We start from the raw sequence: 18,076 nt of genomic DNA on the forward strand, positions 1-18,076 counted from the left end.
GATAAGTTTTCACTTCTGAAAGCACAATCTGAAACAGGTCATTTTTTTCAACATTTCCTGGCATGATAATTAAAGCTGTTTTTTTTTTTTTTTTTTTTTAGTTAAGTGATAGCTGAGTGTCGGTCAACTAACAAAATAGAGACCACTTCATGATATTCTCTCATAAATAGTTAGGGACAGAAAGTGCAAGCTTTAAACAACTAAAAACATTAATATATATATATATATATATATATATATATATATATATATATATATATATATATATATATATATATATATATATATATATATATATATATACATACATACACACACACACACACACACATATATATATATATAGTATTGTATTGTAAAAAACTAAAAACTAAACTTTAGAGTTGTCCAAAAGACGACCATTGACACCTTGCACAAGGAGAGCAAGAGACAAAAGGTCATGGCAAAAGAGTCTGGCTGTTCACAGAGCTCTGTCTCCAAGCACATTAATAGAGAGGCAAAGGGAAAGAAAAGATGTGGTAGAAAAAATGTACAATTAATAATGATAACCGCACCCTGGAGAGGATTGTGAAAAAAAAACCCATTCAAAAATGTGGGGGAGATTCACAAAGAGTGGACTGCAGCTGGAGTCAGTGCTTCCAGAACCACTACACACAGACATATGCTAGTCATGGTTTCAGCTGTCGCATTCCTTGTGTCAAGCCACTCTTGAACAACAGACAGCATCAGAAGTGTCTCTCAGACAAAAAGGACTGGACTGCTGCTGAGTGGTCCAAAGTTATGTTCTCTGATTAAAGTGAATTTTGCATTTCCTTTGGGTATCAGGGTCCCAGAGTCTGGAGGAAGAGAGGAGAGGCAGAGAGGAGAGAACCGGGACCCGACCGGACCCGATTGTCACAAATTCCACCTTCAATTGCTAATACAAGTCAATAAACCTGTTGCGAAAAATACAGCTTTTTGTCTTACCTAATTTAAGGAGCAGTAGTCTCTTCCTGGTACTTGACTGCCTGTGATGCATAACAATCCTCCAACAAGAAAGTTATCCATCTTTCAATTCAATTCAATTCAAGTTTATTTGTATAGCGCTTTTTACAAAACAAATCGTTACAAAGCAACTTTACAGAAAATTATGTTTCTACAATATTTAGTAGTAGCTAGTAGTTTGTGCACATTTGACAGGATTTTAGAAAAACTAAAAAAAAAAAAAAAAAAATAATAATAATAATAATAATAATAATACAAGACGTAGTCAGCTAGACGATGAACTATCAATATTATTAATTAAGTTATTATATGATTAAGTCACACATTTAGGAATAATTGTTAGTTCTGTTTGTTCATTCAGGGTTAGCATCATCTGGGGTCCTCTGAGGGTCAGCATCATCTCTTCTCAGGTGTTCTGGATCCAGACTGGAGCTTGTTTAAATCCTAGTTACCACGGGATGTGAATCCCGTGGCAAAACATAGAAACAAAATACAGACATCATTAGCATAGCTGCTGATCCAACAAAGTAAAATTTATTTAACCCAAGCTAATGAATAAAAATGCACCTTTGATCAGATGCAACTACACTCACAATTAAAAAGATACATTATTCGAATGCTTGGCGAAAGAGATGTGTTTTTAATCTAGATTTAAACAAAGAGAGTGTGTCTGAACCCCGAACATTATCAGGAAGGCTATTCCAGAGTTTGGGAGCCAAATGTGAGAAGGCTCTACCTCCTTTAGTGGACTTTGCTATCCTAGGAACTACCAAAAGTCCAGCGTTTTGTGACCTTAGGGTGCGTGATGGATTGTAACGTGGTAGAAGGCTAGTTAGGTACGCTGGAGCTAAACCATTTAGGGCCTTATAGGTAAGTAATGATAATTTGTAACTGATACGGAACTTAATAGGTAGCCAGTGCAGAGACTGTAAAATTGGGGTAATATGATCATATTTTCTTGACCTCGTAAGGACTCTAGCTGCTGTGTTTTGGACGACCTGTAGCTTGTTTATTGAAGAAGCAGGACAACCACCTAGAAGTGCATTACAATAGTCCAGTCTAGAGGTCATGAATGCATGAACTAGCTTTTCTGCATCAGAAACAGATAACATGTTTCGTAGCTTGGCAATGTTTCTAAGATGGAAGAATGCAATTTTTGTAACATTTGAAATATGATTTTCAAAAGACAAATTGCTGTCTAATATAACACCCAGATTTCTGACTGTAGAGGAAGTAACAGTACATCCGTCTAGTTGCAGATTGTAATCTACAAGATTCTGTGTACTGTTTTTTGGTCCAATAATTAATATCTCCGTCTTATCTGAATTTAATTGGAGAAAATTCTTTGTCATCCAATCTTTTACATTTTTAACACACTCTGTTAGCTTAGATAATTGGGAAGTTTCATCTGGTCTCGTTGATATATACAGCTGAGTATCATCAGCATAACAGTGGAAGCTAATTCCGTATTTTCTAATAATATTACCAAGGGGCAACATGTATATTGAAAATAGAAGGGGACCTAGGACGGATCCTTGTGGCACTCCATATTTTACTGATGATAAATGAGATGACTCCCCATTTAAGTAAACAAAATGGTAGCGATCGGACAGGTAGGATCTAAACCATCTTAGAGCCTGCCCTTGAATACCTGTGTAGTTTTGTAATCGATCTATGAGTATGTCATGATCTATGGTGTCGAACGCAGCACTAAGATCACCATCTTATTCCTCTCGTTATTCCAAGTTCAAGCTTAATCATTAGTTCAGCTTCAAAAGTCCACTTGATGTCACGGTGACGGATGACAAATACAACTGTGCACATGTACATTCTGGCTCGAGTTAACTCGAATAATAACTTCGACTGTTTGCCCTTTAGAACTACAATAATCATTGCTCTTTCATTGCCCTGGCCGATGACGTTATTTATTTGCTATCATCTCTGTGCTCTCTGCTATGTGTTTAGTCTGAATCTGACCACTAAAACTTTAAGATTTAATGGTTCATTTATATTATTATAAAAATGGGAGAAAATGTAAAGTGCGGTTGAAGTCATTGTGTCCCTCACTGGTTGCCATAGAAACATGACGCGCTAGAGACTTCACATGTGTGCTAGCTGGATCAACCTAAATTATGCTTTTTTGAGCATCATAGAAAACATTCATGTGACAGTTCACCTCAGATTTAGTTGCTCAAACTTTTCTTTTCCTAATTTTACCAGATGCAAGTTACCAAAAACACAAGCAGTGTCTGATCACGGCCGGGTGTTCTCTGAGTCCGATGACTCTGATCGCACGGGTATTACACACAATGTTAAACAGGCCTGGGACCTGAAGTAATGGATTCGGATTCGGACCCGGACCGGAACTCTATTCTGAGGTCCAAGTCCAACGCAGTTGTATACCAGGAAGTTTTAGAGCACTTAAGTCTTCCTGTTCCTGTCCAACTTAATGGAGATGCAGATTTTATTTTCCAACAGGGCCTGGCACCTGCACACAGTGCCAAAGCTTCCAGTACCTGGTTTAAGGACCATGGTATCCCTGTTCTTAACTGGCCAGAAAACTAGCCTGACCTTAACCCTATAGAAAATCTATGGGGTATTGCAAAGAGGAAGATGTGATACGCCAGACCCAATAATGCAGAAGAGCTGAAGGCCACTATCAGAGCAAACTGGGCTCTCATAACACATGAGCAGTGCCACAGACTGATCGACTCCATGCCACGTCGCATTGCTGCAGTAATTCAGGCAAAAGGAGCCCAAACTAAGTATTGAGTGCTGTACATGCTCATACTTTTCATGTTCATACTTTTCATGTTCATACTTTTCAGTTGGCCAAGATTTCTAAATTTCTGAGATACTGAATCTGGGATTTTCCTTAGTTGTCAGTTATATTCATCAAAATTAAAATAAACAAACAATTGAAATATATCCGTCTGTGTGTAATGAATTAATATAACATAAAAGTTGAATGGAATTAGTGAAATAAATCCACTTTTGATGATATTCTAATTATATGACCAGAACCTGTCTTATCTCTCTCTCTCAGAGGAACTGGGCGTCTCTGTCACATTCATCAGTTCATGTTAAACATGTGACCAGGAAAGAGACACTAAAACTCATCTGAACACACACCGAGAGCTTCAGAAGAACTGACTCTACTAACAACAGAAAAGATCAGTGTATACGAGAGAAGAAATGAAGATCATCTGGACTTTCGCTCTGCTGATGATTCCTGGTGAGAGTCTGAACTCACAGTAAATCACTTAAGTCTTAAGTAAACTGTTTATAACTCTATAAAAACTTATACATTTGAAAATGAATCTCTTCATTCTCATATAAATATGTGATTGTTGTATTAAGATGCTGGTTTGTTGTAGGTGTGTTGAGCTCCATCAGTGTGACAGGATATTCAGGAGGAGGAGTCAGCATCAGATGCAGATATGATAGAGGATATACAGACAATAACAAGTATTTTTGTAGAGGACAGTGGCCCTCATGCTCTTACCTCATCAATACAAATATAAAAAATAAATGGGATGATCCTGGAAGATTTTCTCTGTATGACGACACAAGAGCAGCAGTTTTCACTGTGACCATTAGAGATCTGAGTGAACAGGATTCTGGCATTTACTACTGTGGGACTGAAAGATTTCTACTTCCCGATCCTGTAACTGAAGTAAATCTGAACATTGTAACAGGTGAGTAACTGAGACCCTCAAACCCATGATGATCTCCACAACATCACACACTCAACACTGACTAATTATTGTGGTTCACACATGTAACCCCTAACATAATAAACAATTTCTAAACAGAGGAGAACAAAGTAATTCCTTTCAAGTCACAATCAGGTCAAATCCCAAGTCCTCAAAGTTAAAGTTAATGACACAAATTATTGGGAGAGGACGAAACATTTTTTTAGATAAAAAGTAGGGAGATACAACAAAAAAGAAAAATAAATAAACATCTTTGGACTTCGGTTCTCATGGACACATTCATAGTTTATTTTTAATCAGTGCTTTAATAATTTTGCACAAATTACATAATTTGCTCTTTTGTTTTAATATTGTCCTCATGCCAATTTGTGTCATTGCAGTTAGAGATATAAAGGTGCCAGAAGACTGCAACGTAAGTTGAGTTTCTGAAATTTAAGTTTTGGAGCTGGCCTCACAGCTTCTACGAATAATAGTACAGACAGCATGAGATGTGCATTGGTAGATATTTGAAATATGAATGTGCATTCCTATTAATTGTTGATGGTTACATGCACAAACTTACATTTGTTTGCTATTTATATTGCAAAAAATGATTAAAATCACAGAGTGTGTTTTATTTACTGTATAAAACGGTAGCTATTTGCATCTCAGCTTGTCTAACAGACATTTCTTGCCGGATGATGGACCATCACCTTTAACTCAACCTTGCCAAGACAGATCTGCCTGTGATTCCAGCAAACCCATCGCATCACAATTTCACCATCAAGTTAGGCACATCAACCATAACTCCATCAAAAACAGCTCGAAGCCTTTATGATAGTTATGATTGATGATTAGCTGACTTTCTCAGGCCACATTGCTAAAACTGTCCGATCCTGCAGATTTGCTTAATTCAACATCAAGAAGATCAAGCCCTTTCTTTCGGAACATGCTGCACAACTCCTTGTTCAAGCTCTTGTTCTGTCCAGGCTGGATTATTGCAATGCCCTCTTGGCAGATCTTCCAGCCAGTTCTATCAAGCCTTTACAATAAATCCAGAACATTCAAGCAGCACGATTCAAGCAGCAAGATTCATTTTTAATGAGCTGAAAAGAATACACATCACACCTGTTTATCAATTTTCACTGGCTTCCAATAGCTGCTCGCATAAAATTCAAGGCATTGATGTTTGCCTACAAAACTACCACTGGCTTTGCACCCATTTACCTAAATTTGTTACTTCAGACTCATGTGCCCTCTAGAGGCTTATGTTCTGAAAGTGAACTTCGCTTGATTGTGCCATCCGAAAGAAGCACAAAGTCACTTTTACGGACTTTTAAATTAAATGTTCCATCCTGGTGGAATGACCTCCCCAACTCAATCCGAGCAGCTGAGTTCTTAGCCATCTTCAAGAGGTCTTTATTTGACCCTCTAACTTTAACACTCTCTATTCTAATTCTATTATTTTAAAAAATGTAACTACCTTTCTAATCTTTTTGTATTCTGTTTTCTTTTAATTTATTATGCAATTGTGTGTGTGTGTGTGTGTGTTTGTGTATATATATATATATATATATATATATATATATATATATATATATATATATATAACACTAACACTAGCTTGCTATATTCTTTTTCTATTCTGTTTTCTTAGTATTTCTGATATTATTTAAAAGCCCTTGTTACATGTACTGTGTTAACCTAACTGAGACTTGTTATAGCACTTATATATCATTGCTCTTTTTGTTGTTTTTGATTGCTTGTCCTCATTTGTAAGTTGCTTTGGATAAAAGCGTCTGCTTAATGAATAAATGTAAATGTAATGTAAATATAAAACTCGGTTGTGATTTCAGAGTGAGACCCCTGGAGGATGTTTTCAAAAGATTTTTGAGCAGATTGAGACAATCAAAGATCAAGTGCTTCCTTTAAATGTAAGTTTTCAGGAGAAAATGTATAAATTAATAAAATCTAATTTAGATAATATATGAAGACATAGCAGTGCTGGCTTTCTTGACATTTACATGAACAGTAACTGTATTGAACTGCATTTTTCTAATCAATAAATTAGACTGTGACAAACATTTTCACTGTGGCCTTCAACGCTTCAGCGAAGATTGTAGAGTCATCATCATCAGCAAGCCCAACTGAACTAGCCTCTTATGGAAACCGTGTGTTAAAAACTAGTGAGAAGCTCATTTCTACATTAGCGAAGCCGACAGTCACAAGTGCCAGTGTCAGTTTTACTCTTCCTGCTGTAGGTAAGTGAAGGCACAATTGTTATTGATAACCCTTACGAAAAATAACCATGGTTTTATTATAGTAAAACTGTAGTAACACATGGTTTTTTGGCGTGTTGACTACCATTTGTATAACCACAGATTTACTACAAATACCATGGTTAAACTATGGTTAATTTAGCAAAACCATGGTTAATTTGTGATTACCATGGTTTAACTATAGTAACCATTGGTTTTTTGGTTTTATTTATAGTAAAACCATGGTTAATTTTCATAAGGGGAAACTCAGATTATATATGTGCAGTAATGTGCTCATGCTTATAATAGGGAGGGAGGGAGGGTTGCGAGCCGTTGAGCATACTTACCGAGCAGTAGTGCCACGTATATATGTCCCTTGTCTAATAGGAGAAAGGTAGTGATTGGAGCGATTTGACATCTGACCACATCAGCTGGTCACAGCCTTGCCTCCGTGGCCTGAATAAACTAATGCTGCACTAAATATGGCAATGTGGGCAGGTATTATTTTGACAAACCATGAAAAAAAGAAACTACAAAATTAAACAAAGATTCCCTTGAGAAGCTAATTTTTTGTGGAGACCACATTGTTTTTTTTTTTTTGTTTTTTTTTTTTTTTGCACAAAACAATCAAAAATCAAATGTTTGCGAATATAAGTTTAAACTTTATTTTCAGGGAAAAAATATAATTGTTTAACTATGTTGATCATGACGGAACTTGTGACCATAGTTTGCTAACAATGCACAGCAAAATGAAGACACCTGATGTTAACAAGCAAACACTGACCACTATAATGGTGATCAGTGTTGTGGGTAACGCGTTACAAAGTAACGCGTTAGAGTACTCTAATTACTTTTTTCCTGAAATTTGTAACTTAACGCGTTAGTTTCGTGCGTAAGTAATCAGTAACTTCGTTATTTAAAAAAAAAAAGTAATCCGTTATTTTAAGGAAAGGAAAATCCCGACTGCAGCCTGCTTTTTGTCAGACAGTAGTCCTAGGTCTACTGTGCCACCTGCGGATGTATCAGCGGAGCCGAAGCTTTGTGATCGTAAAGTCAATGGCTGTGATACGTCTGTGCCCTGCGCCTGACCCTGTGTGTGTGTGTGTGGGGTTTTTTTTTCGAACTCCCGGCAAGATAGCAGAGAGGACAGAGTTTGGTTTATGGAAGTACGCACATTATTTTCAATTTGTCAACGAAAAAGAAAAGAACATAACGATAAAATGCACACTCTGCTTTGGCGAAAAGCTTCTGTCGACCGCCAAAAATTCTACCTCAAATTTAACGCTACGTTTTAATCGCTACTTTGAAGAGTAAATGTAAGAGGACTGTGTTAAAGCGAATTTAGGCTTGTGACTGTGAGTGACACTTTAATAATAATTAGTTCGGCTATTAAGCGATTTGTCATTTGCCTGTGTGGCAATGAAGGATTTAATTCGGTTTGTTATCATTTTTGTTTGACAGGCAGCTGTTAATTTCTGTTAGATCATTGGCTGGCTGGTTGTTCATCATTTTTAAATGGATTTAAATCTGCAAGCCTGTTTAAGGTTGTGTTTACAAGTAAGCATACTTGTACTTTGATAACTGTATTATTTAAAGTTAAAGAAAAATCAGGAGTTTTCTTGTGGTGCTCATAATATACAGTAGCCTAGGCTACCCAGGCTGGGTAGGTGCGAATTTTGATTAATAATATGTTCTGTGATAATAAATAAATAAAACGCCATGTGGAATAGCCGATTGCTGAATGTCTTTCCTGTTATTGTTATCCTGCAGTGTTAATTTAGTCGGATGACTGACGTTATTCATTGTCGGGAGTCAAGACTTCTAGGTGCATTTAAAGGGGCCGGGGGCTGTGTCTGTCATGTGTGAGCCGCTGCAAACGGCTTTTAATTTTTGGTAACGCATGAGTACTCTAACGCGTTACTTTTATGAATAGGTAACGCTGTATCATAACTGATTACTTTTAGTTGATGGTAACGTTGTAACCTAACTAACTACTTTCCAAAGTAACTATACCCAACACTGATGGTGACACACAAATTGTGATTTTTCTCGTTTGGTGATTCTGCTTGTTAACATCAGGTGTCTTCAATAATGGTCAATCATAACCCAATTCATTTTTTAATTATCTCATTAAAGGCACAATATGTATTTTTTCTGCTTTAAAAATAGCAGAAATCACTATATATATGTTATATATATTTTTTAGTTGTGTACTTACATCATCCCGACAGTTCCCACAAACTTTCAAATCCGGAGAAAATTATAGTTTAATTAGAAGACATGGCACGTTTCTTTATTTCCGTTTTGTCGCCCGTCTATGGCGTCATATAAACTTTGACCCCTCTAGTTTATCTAATTTCCTGCAGATCCGACAAATACAAAGGTGAACAGAAACAAAGACGAGACGAAGAAGAGAAAGTAGTAGCCTTTATCGAGACTATTATATTTTATATTTATATTCGTATTTAAACCTCAATCAATAACTTAATTATGGATCATGATTATGCTTTGCCTGCACGTTCTGAGAAGCGCAAACGCACGGGTGAAATAAATGACCCGAGGTTGGTTTTGGGACAAGAAGCAACAAGACACGGGTAAATATTGGAGTTGCATTTCCAAGATAGAGAGAGCTTCGTGACAAGCTGAAACTACAGAGAGATGCTGAACTCGCTTGCATTCTGATAAACAGGTATGCATCCATTCAGCTAACTTCATCTATCCATATATTTTGTGAAACAATGATGTGTTGTGTAAAACACAGACGGACTAGCTCTCATGTAAATCTACATTTGTTCTATATCTAGCTGAATAAAGTAGCTTCAAATGCAGTTCTCTTATCTCTCACTTGTTCGATATCATAGTATGACGTAATTATAATTATTAACGAAAGGCGACCGTGTTTTTAACATATATTACTACTAGCTAGATGGAATATTGATTTGATAGGGGTCTCATAATTCATATAGATGGCTTCATCGGGCGCACGCGCCTGGACCTAAGTTAACTACCGGTCTGTGTTGTGTATATCGGTCTGGCTGCGGTGCCTTCTACAAACGCAGTTAAAGGCAAGGTGATGAGTAGACTGAAGTTGGGCTCAGGTGGTTGTGCTGAAGGATGTGTTTCCCATACATTTATTTATTTTTGGAGACTCGCCACAATTTTAAAACTGATCTTTTTTCAAAAAGGCTTCATTGAGTAATGTAACGTACTGCATGTTTAATAATAATAATTCCTAACATTTATATGTTTAAATATCAAAGCGATGCACAGGTGTTTTTATATCGCTGTATTTCTGAAGGAAGACTTGCATGTTATATGCCTGAGAGCAGCGTATGAGCGTAGCTCTGCTTCGTTTACAGCTGTTACTGGGGAAACCTCTATTTCTGGCGCTTTATGTCTATGTTTTAAAACATCTCCTGTTGGCAAATAATGAATTTGCATTTTCATTAAGTCTGCCTGATCCACGCAGTAAACATTTTGTTTGTTATCAAAAAATATCTACTGTAGAGGGACTTGGCTGTTGTTATTGATTCTATTTGGAAGTCTACGGGAAGTTAAGTTAGGTCCACAAAAGCGCTCATGCACAGTAACGTTTGTTTATGTTGTTGCCGTTGAAACCGTCTATATCTCTCCGTTCAAAAAGACGTGATTGTCAAAATACTAAGTTAGAATGAGTGAGGAATGATAGGGAGCGACAGAGCGCGTGTTCCAATGAACAACAACTCCCATGAGCCTTACGCTCTTTCCCGACGTCATCAAAGTACGTCTTATGTTATTATTTTGATTGAGTGACCCCTGGTGGCCAAAAATTCCATACTGCACGTTTAACTTCAACTCTGCTTCAGTGTTTTACTTTTAACACTGCTTCAGAGTTTATATGAGTCCACATTTACTTTAAAATTAACATTACCTTTATTTCTCAGGCTGCTGTAACTGTAAATATATTAACCCTCTGGGGACGGATTAGGCGGTACCGCCCAAAATGGCATACTTTTACAAATGTGTAGTTATCTCAAAAACTATTAATGCTAGAGAGATGCGGTTTTTTTTGCCGTCTTCCTCAGATTCCGCTGAAAACAGCGGTGTCCAGTTTGTATATAAACACTTCCCTTATTGCGCAATACCACTGCGTAAACAGGCCAATGAAAACGATTGTGCTAGGCAGATTCAACACGCAACAGCCAATGGAAAAATTGCCGCTGGGAGGAGTCTTTTTCTAACCCAATCAGAGGAAGGTTATGTCTTCTAGCGATTCAGAGGACTCTGTAGCTCTGCTGTAGCCTTGTAAAAGCTGGCTGGACTTAAGTAAAAGACATGTAATCAATAAGCGTTCAGAGAATCAGCATCAGGGTGGAGAAAGCAGAACGCGATCGGAGTATTAGCGAGCACAAAGAGCTAAATTCGAGCGATCGGAGAATCAGCATCACATGGAGATAGCAGAAAGTGATCGGAGTGTTGGCGAGCACAAAGAGATAAATTCGAGAGAGATACAGCATTATTACAGAATTGTTTTATCAAAATGGCAAGCAGTAAAAGATTTACGGCAGAACAAGCTCTGGAACAATTACTGGAAAGGCCTGGAGAGGCGTTTCTTTGCTCACTGGCATGCCTAGGACTGTTTTTTTTTAAAAGTTAATTATTTAATTGTTCTTTACACATTTGATTAAACAATAACACATTTCTGTCAAGCAAAAAGTTTGAAAAAATATATTTTCTTTGTTCAAAAACTGTTCTATATTGTGTGTTTTTCAGTAATAAATGACAAAAATCTAATTTTCGTTTTTGAAATTCTCTAGTTTATTGTAAAATTTTTCACTCATACTTCCTTTATATAAACATATTGCATGCATGCTTATGGTAGCTTAGGGTCTTCTGAATCCATAGATACCAAACACAGGGTGTTTCATCTCCTTTACATATGATTTATAAGCCCAAATATAAAAATAGAGAAAACAGACCAAAAAGGGCTTAGTCCCAAAAATAAAAAAAAACGCCTAGGACTGTTTGTAAATAAAGTTAATTATTTAATTGATCTTTACACATTTGATTGAACATTAACCCATTTCTGTCAAGCAAAGAGTTTGAAAAATATATTTTTGGGTCAAAAACTTTTAACTATTGTTGTGTGAGGTAGGATTTTCAGTAATAACTGACAAAAATCTCATTTTCGTCTTTGAAATTCTCTAGTTTATTGTACAATTTTTCAGTCATACTTCCTTTATAGACATATTGCATGCATGCTTATGGTAGCTTAGGGTCTTCTGAATCCATTGATACCAAATACATGGTGGTCCATCCTCATTACATATGGTTTATAAGCCGAAATGTAAAAATAGAGAAAACGGACCAAAAAGGGCTTAGTCCCCTAAGGGTTAAGCATATTTGTTATGGAAAGAAAAGCCACAAGCAAACATGATCAGGTGATGCTGATGCTGAAGACAATCATGTGATTCATTGATCTTGTTCAGACTCTCATCTCTGATTATATGGGTCATGTGTTTTTGAATTATAGTAGCTATATAATACTACAGAATGAGATCCAACACAGTATAACTATAAGTTAATATGGATGTCAAAGGTCATTTCTTACAGTACACTGTATACTGAAGTGCTCCAGTTCTTATCTTGTTTTTCTTCTGAACAAAAATGCCCTTAAAAGCAAAACATGTAAGTGTCACACTGAGGTGTGAAATAGGTGCACAAAGAAGACAAATAATATTTGATTATTTCCACAAAGAGGATAAATCCACAGAGGGGAGACACATGTAGAGAAAACATTACATCATCAAAAAAGTAACAATGGACTGACTAAAACTTAAATAGGATGGCAAATGAGGGTGATTAATGAGACACAGGAAATTAAATCACAAAATCAAATGGGGAGGCAGAAACTAAGTCACACAGGAAAGACTAAGACTATAAACTAGTATTTGAATAAATGTTTAACATAAATATTGTCATAACTACAAACTCAATTTTTGAATGTGTCATCATTAGCTATAAATACAGTAGAGATATTTCGTAAATCATCCCTTATTCCTATGAAACATAAGAGTCTTTATAGTTTTAATTACTGTCCAACTTCCCTTAAAACCCCCTTGGCCTATAAAATCTAACATAATTTACAATTTAACGAAATACACAGATCAGATACATTAATCTCTGAAAAAAATAAAAAATAAAATATACTTATTTTATCACACGTTCTGATGTTTAACAAAATACTTTGATATGCATTTTGTCCTCTTGAAAAATTACACGCATGCACAGTATCATCAGGTCATCGGTTCTCATATCAGACACATCCAAAAGAAACAGTTCTCAGTTCAGTGTACTGGTGATCCGAAAACCGATGCTACTGGTTCTTGACTCGAGAACAAGAATCAGGTAATCAGTTCTCTAATAAGACGGGTCCGAAAGAAACACTTCTCGGTTCAGTGTACTGGTGTTTCGGAAAAAAGATACAACCAGTTCTTGACTCGAGAACGAGACCCGCTCCAGCAGTGGGCGTGTACGTTCATTATCTGGCTCGGCTCGGTGTTCATCTTCAGTTCAGTCTTCACAGCAGTTCAGTCAGAGTACTGTTTGAGTAAATGAATTACCCTGGGATATTGGTTTATTCTGACTCACAGGGAGTGTTAGCCACGTTAAAAATGTTAACATCTTAAGTCATTTGTGGATAAATGCTTCTTGGAGATGCGAACCGTTTGGTTCAACTAAGAAGAACCGGTTAAATTGATCAATTCATTCACAAACTGGACATCACCACAAAGCATGACACCTCAAGCTTTTTTTCAACGAAATTGTAGTAATGCGACACTTTACATTCTCAGTAAAGTTAATGCCATTGCAACAATGGGAAAATTAATCAATTAGATTACTTCATTACTGAAAAATAAACTCCATTAGTAATGCTGTTATACTTAAACGCTGTTACTCCCAACTATATATATAAAGTGTGTGTGTGTCTCTCTCTCTCTCTCTCTCTCTCTCTCTCTCTCTCTCTCTCTCTCTCTATATATATATATATATATATATATATATATATATATATATATATATATATATATATATATATATATATATATATATATATATATATATATACCCAGCTAGAATTTTTGTGTTCTAAAAATGTTCTCAGAACATTACCATGATTGTTCTAACAATGTTTTTAGTGGGTAGTTTTATTTTTGTTCCCAGAACGTTTCTCAAAAGATAGGATAACGTTCTCTAAAAACATTCCAAAAATCTTTATTAATAACATTATTAGAACATTATCCCCAAACATTCTAATTAAGATTTAGGGCGGGTTCCTTGCCTTGTCTTGTTTAAAGTAATAGTTTGGTTTGATGTCACCATAATGGTGGTAAGTGTTGGTTTTAGTTGTGCAATTTGACACTTGATTTATCAGTGTTTGTTCTTTAACAGCTGTAATCTTTATTGTGCCAAAAACAGCAAGAAAACGTGGTGCTGGTTGCTTGCTGATGAGTAATACATCATAACATGTGTAGTCTGTTTACACTTTTTCACCAAGTCTAATGTACAGTGTTAGTTACATATTATTTATTAAAGCACCTTAATGGTTAAACAGCCTGAGACAAAGCTGAATTTAAAGCACAACATCAGGATTCAGGGTATGAATCTCAACAATGGTGACATGCTTCATGCTGCAATGTATTCTGGGTATATCACACAAAACTCATCCATGTCACCCAGAATGCACTGCGGCATGAAACATGTCACCATTGTTGAGATCCATACAGTAATTCTTGAGTTCTCTGTGTGTCTAAGCTTTCTCTGGTTCATTAACAATGTAATTTAAAAAGAACAGACAAAATACGATATACATTTGTATGATCTTATGTATTGCATCTGCCATAGTCACTAATATTAAATTAATAGCATAGAACTCCAGATAAAACATGCTGATCAGATTACCACATGATGAAAGTTCTAATATTAGTAAGTAACCAACATCACCTGATGACATTTTTCTCTCACTGTTTTGGCTGTAACAAATATAGCTACAGCAGTTAAATGAACTGTAACTGAAAGAGTCATACTGCATAAGTACTGATCACCATAATGATGACATCAAGCTAAACTATTATTTTCAATAAACCATCAACACCTCTGTTAATCTCAATTAGAACTTTTTTTACATTTATGACAGAAATAAATCTTGTTTATAATAAGTGAATTTGGTAATACTGTTTTTGGAGTATTTATGCTGGAGTTTGACACCAAACAGAAATTGGGTTATCACTTTCAACCAGCATTTGACTTCTGAGCAATGTAAGTCTAGTGTGATGGGAAGCTTTATTAGAATGTTAGAGGATAATGTTGTAACAATGGTATCAATAGACATTTTTAGATGTTTTTAGAGAATGTTATCCTAACTTTTAGCAGAACATTCTGGGAACTAAAATAAAACTAGCCACTGAAAATGTTCCTAGAACAATAAACATTTCTAGGTGGGCATATATATATATAGACCAATCGCGGAAAGTAGGGACACAAGTCGGTTCTGGGGCATTTTGAGTTATTCACAGATTCTGAAAGTGTAGTCTCCAAGCTTTCCAACAATGTGTAACACATGGAAATCTCATAATATTTGGAGAAGTTGTGGCCATTTGAAGGTAGTTATTTAAAAAAGCTCAAAAAGCAGAAAATTGCCTCTAAAGATTGTGCAGTTCTCACCTGTTCTCACTGCTGGGGGTAACAATAGGGCTCATTTACATCTAATTACATCTCATTTACATAAGCCATACCCCCTGTAAAGCTCCCCCTGTAAAGCTGCATGTTCGCCTAGCAAAGACAGACACAATGGAAAAAATTTGACCGCATACTATTAATAATAAAGGATAATGTGCATTGTAAATGTCAGTAATTTATCTTTTTTGACTTTTATAAAATGATTTAGAGGCTGAAATATGTGAGTTTTATCTTTTTATAAAACCTTTTTTGTCAAAACTCTATTTGAACTTGTGCATAACGTTGTAAATAACGTTGCAAGACACTCCCTTTAAAATCTGGCCATCATTTTAAATGTTATTATTTTAATGTTTACGTAAACAAAAAGTACATATTGATGCTAATTGTATTCGTTATTTGCTGGTTTTCTACATAAAACTTGGTGACTTGATTTCATTGTGTAGCATTAGGACTTTTTGAACAGGATTCTGTGATAACCGTGATCATTTTGGTCACTATAATAATGAAATTTAATTTTCATGCCATTTCATCTCTAGTTATGATCAACTATGATAAACTAAAATTCAAGGACTTAATATGGGGACACATTTCGAGTGAGAGCAAGGTTACATCGTGTTACTTGTAAAATGCATTGTTACAGTTTTCATGTGTCAAAGACAACTATGTAAAAAGTTTTTTTATTGCATTTATTTTTGGCCATATGAAAGAGGTCTGATATTCTATTCGTCATATTTCTGTTTTGCATAAAACTGAAGAATATTTGGTACATCCTATACTGTATTCTAAAATGATCTGATATTAACTTTTGCATGGATTTTATGGAAAAGAGCTTAAGCTCATGTAACCAGTCATTTCACTGTGTGTCTGTGAAATGCTGAGGTACCGTAGTAGTTTTTTTGCATGCGTCAACACCATGGCAACGTACAACAAAAAATTACCTCACGCGGGAAACACTTAACGTAACGCGTAAATGCAAGTAACTAACTTAAGGTCTAAACATGGACTAAACATGAGATAATGTGTATGAGTTCTTAGAATGAACACAAAACGACAAACTTTGATGTTTATGGAAACTCACCCCATAAGAAACAGAAAAGTATTCTTGCAGATCTCGTTGCCTTCAATGAAATAAGTATCCATCTCCAAAGTTTGCACTGTGCGTCTGTTTGCCTCTAAATGTCCAATAATTAGCATGTCCTGCCACTCTTTTTCCGCAGCTAAAGAATCCAGCCGTATGTTGTACATAATGTCTGGAGAAAGCTTCTGGCTACCTTTCCCCTTGTGTAGCATTTACAGTCAAAGTCACAGATTTTCCCCATTTCTCTGTTTTTATCCCCATCAAATGTTGCTATCGAAATAGCCTCTGATATCTTACGGTCCAACTCATCTGACGCCAGTCCAATACATTCGTATACAGCCGGCCAGAGCGCTGCATAGTAAGTAGACACACTTCCCTCGGAGGGCGGGGACAATAACAAAAGAAACAAAAGCCGGCTTATCCAGTATGGAAATACACACACGCCCCTACTGCATGCTAGAATCTCCTAAAAACTAGCCGATTTTAACCTCAAAATGTACGCTTTTAAATACACCAATAAGGCTATCTCAAACACGGAGAGGCTTTTTCATGATCTCTACTAACGGATTCTGCAAAAAAAACGAAAATCACCAAATTTGAGATTATTTCTCATTTTGCTCAAAAGTTGTGCTGCCGACTTGTGTCACTGGTTTCCGTGACGGGTCACACACACACACACACACACATATATATATATATATATATATATATATATATATATATATATATATATATATATATATATATATATATATATATATATATATATATATACACAGTACAGACCAAAAGTTTGGATACACCTTCTCATTCAAAGAGTTGTCTTTATTTTCATTACTACGAAAATTGTAGAGTCACACTGAAGGCATCAAAACTATGAATTAACACATGTGGAATTATTTATGGAATTATATACATATCAAAAAAAAGTGTGAAACAAATGAAAATATGTCATATTCTAAGTATTCTAAGTAGCCACCTTTTGCTTTGATTACTGCTTTGCACACTCTTGGCATTCTCTCATGCGCGTAATTTGCAGGGGGGTTACAGGGGTCATGACCCCCCCAAAAATCAGATCCAACTAATATAACCCCCTTAATATCATAACATCATTCAGATTAAAATAATATGAAATATTCAGAATGAATACTTTTGTTCGTTTTCTTTATTAATTTCATTTGCCAGCAAGAAAGATAGTATCATATTTTAAATAATCTGTAGTGTAAATTAGCATGTTACCTTTTACACAAGAAAATTATTCATATGCCGCGAGTGTAACCCCCCCAATGGTAGACCCAAAGTTACGCCCTTGCATTCTCTTGATGAGCTTCAAGAGGTAGTCA

At 35.8% G+C, this 18,076-nt stretch overlaps 1 protein-coding gene across 1 annotated transcript in view; it reads left to right on the forward strand.

The window, feature by feature from the left end:
- Positions 1-18,076, forward strand: part of LOC113081132 (uncharacterized) — an 89,236-nt gene that overhangs the window by 36,830 nt on the left and 34,330 nt on the right. The window contains exons 11-13 of the mRNA XM_026253168.1: positions 5,081-5,112; positions 6,536-6,613; positions 6,751-6,940. Of these exons, the coding sequence (XP_026108953.1) occupies positions 5,081-5,112; positions 6,536-6,613; positions 6,751-6,940 (300 nt within the window). The remainder of the gene's footprint in view (positions 1-5,080; positions 5,113-6,535; positions 6,614-6,750; positions 6,941-18,076) is intronic.

The sequence above is a fragment of the Carassius auratus genome, unplaced genomic scaffold (genome assembly GCF_003368295.1).
Source record: "Carassius auratus strain Wakin unplaced genomic scaffold, ASM336829v1 scaf_tig00033242, whole genome shotgun sequence".
Lineage (NCBI taxonomy): Eukaryota > Metazoa > Chordata > Actinopteri > Cypriniformes > Cyprinidae > Carassius > Carassius auratus.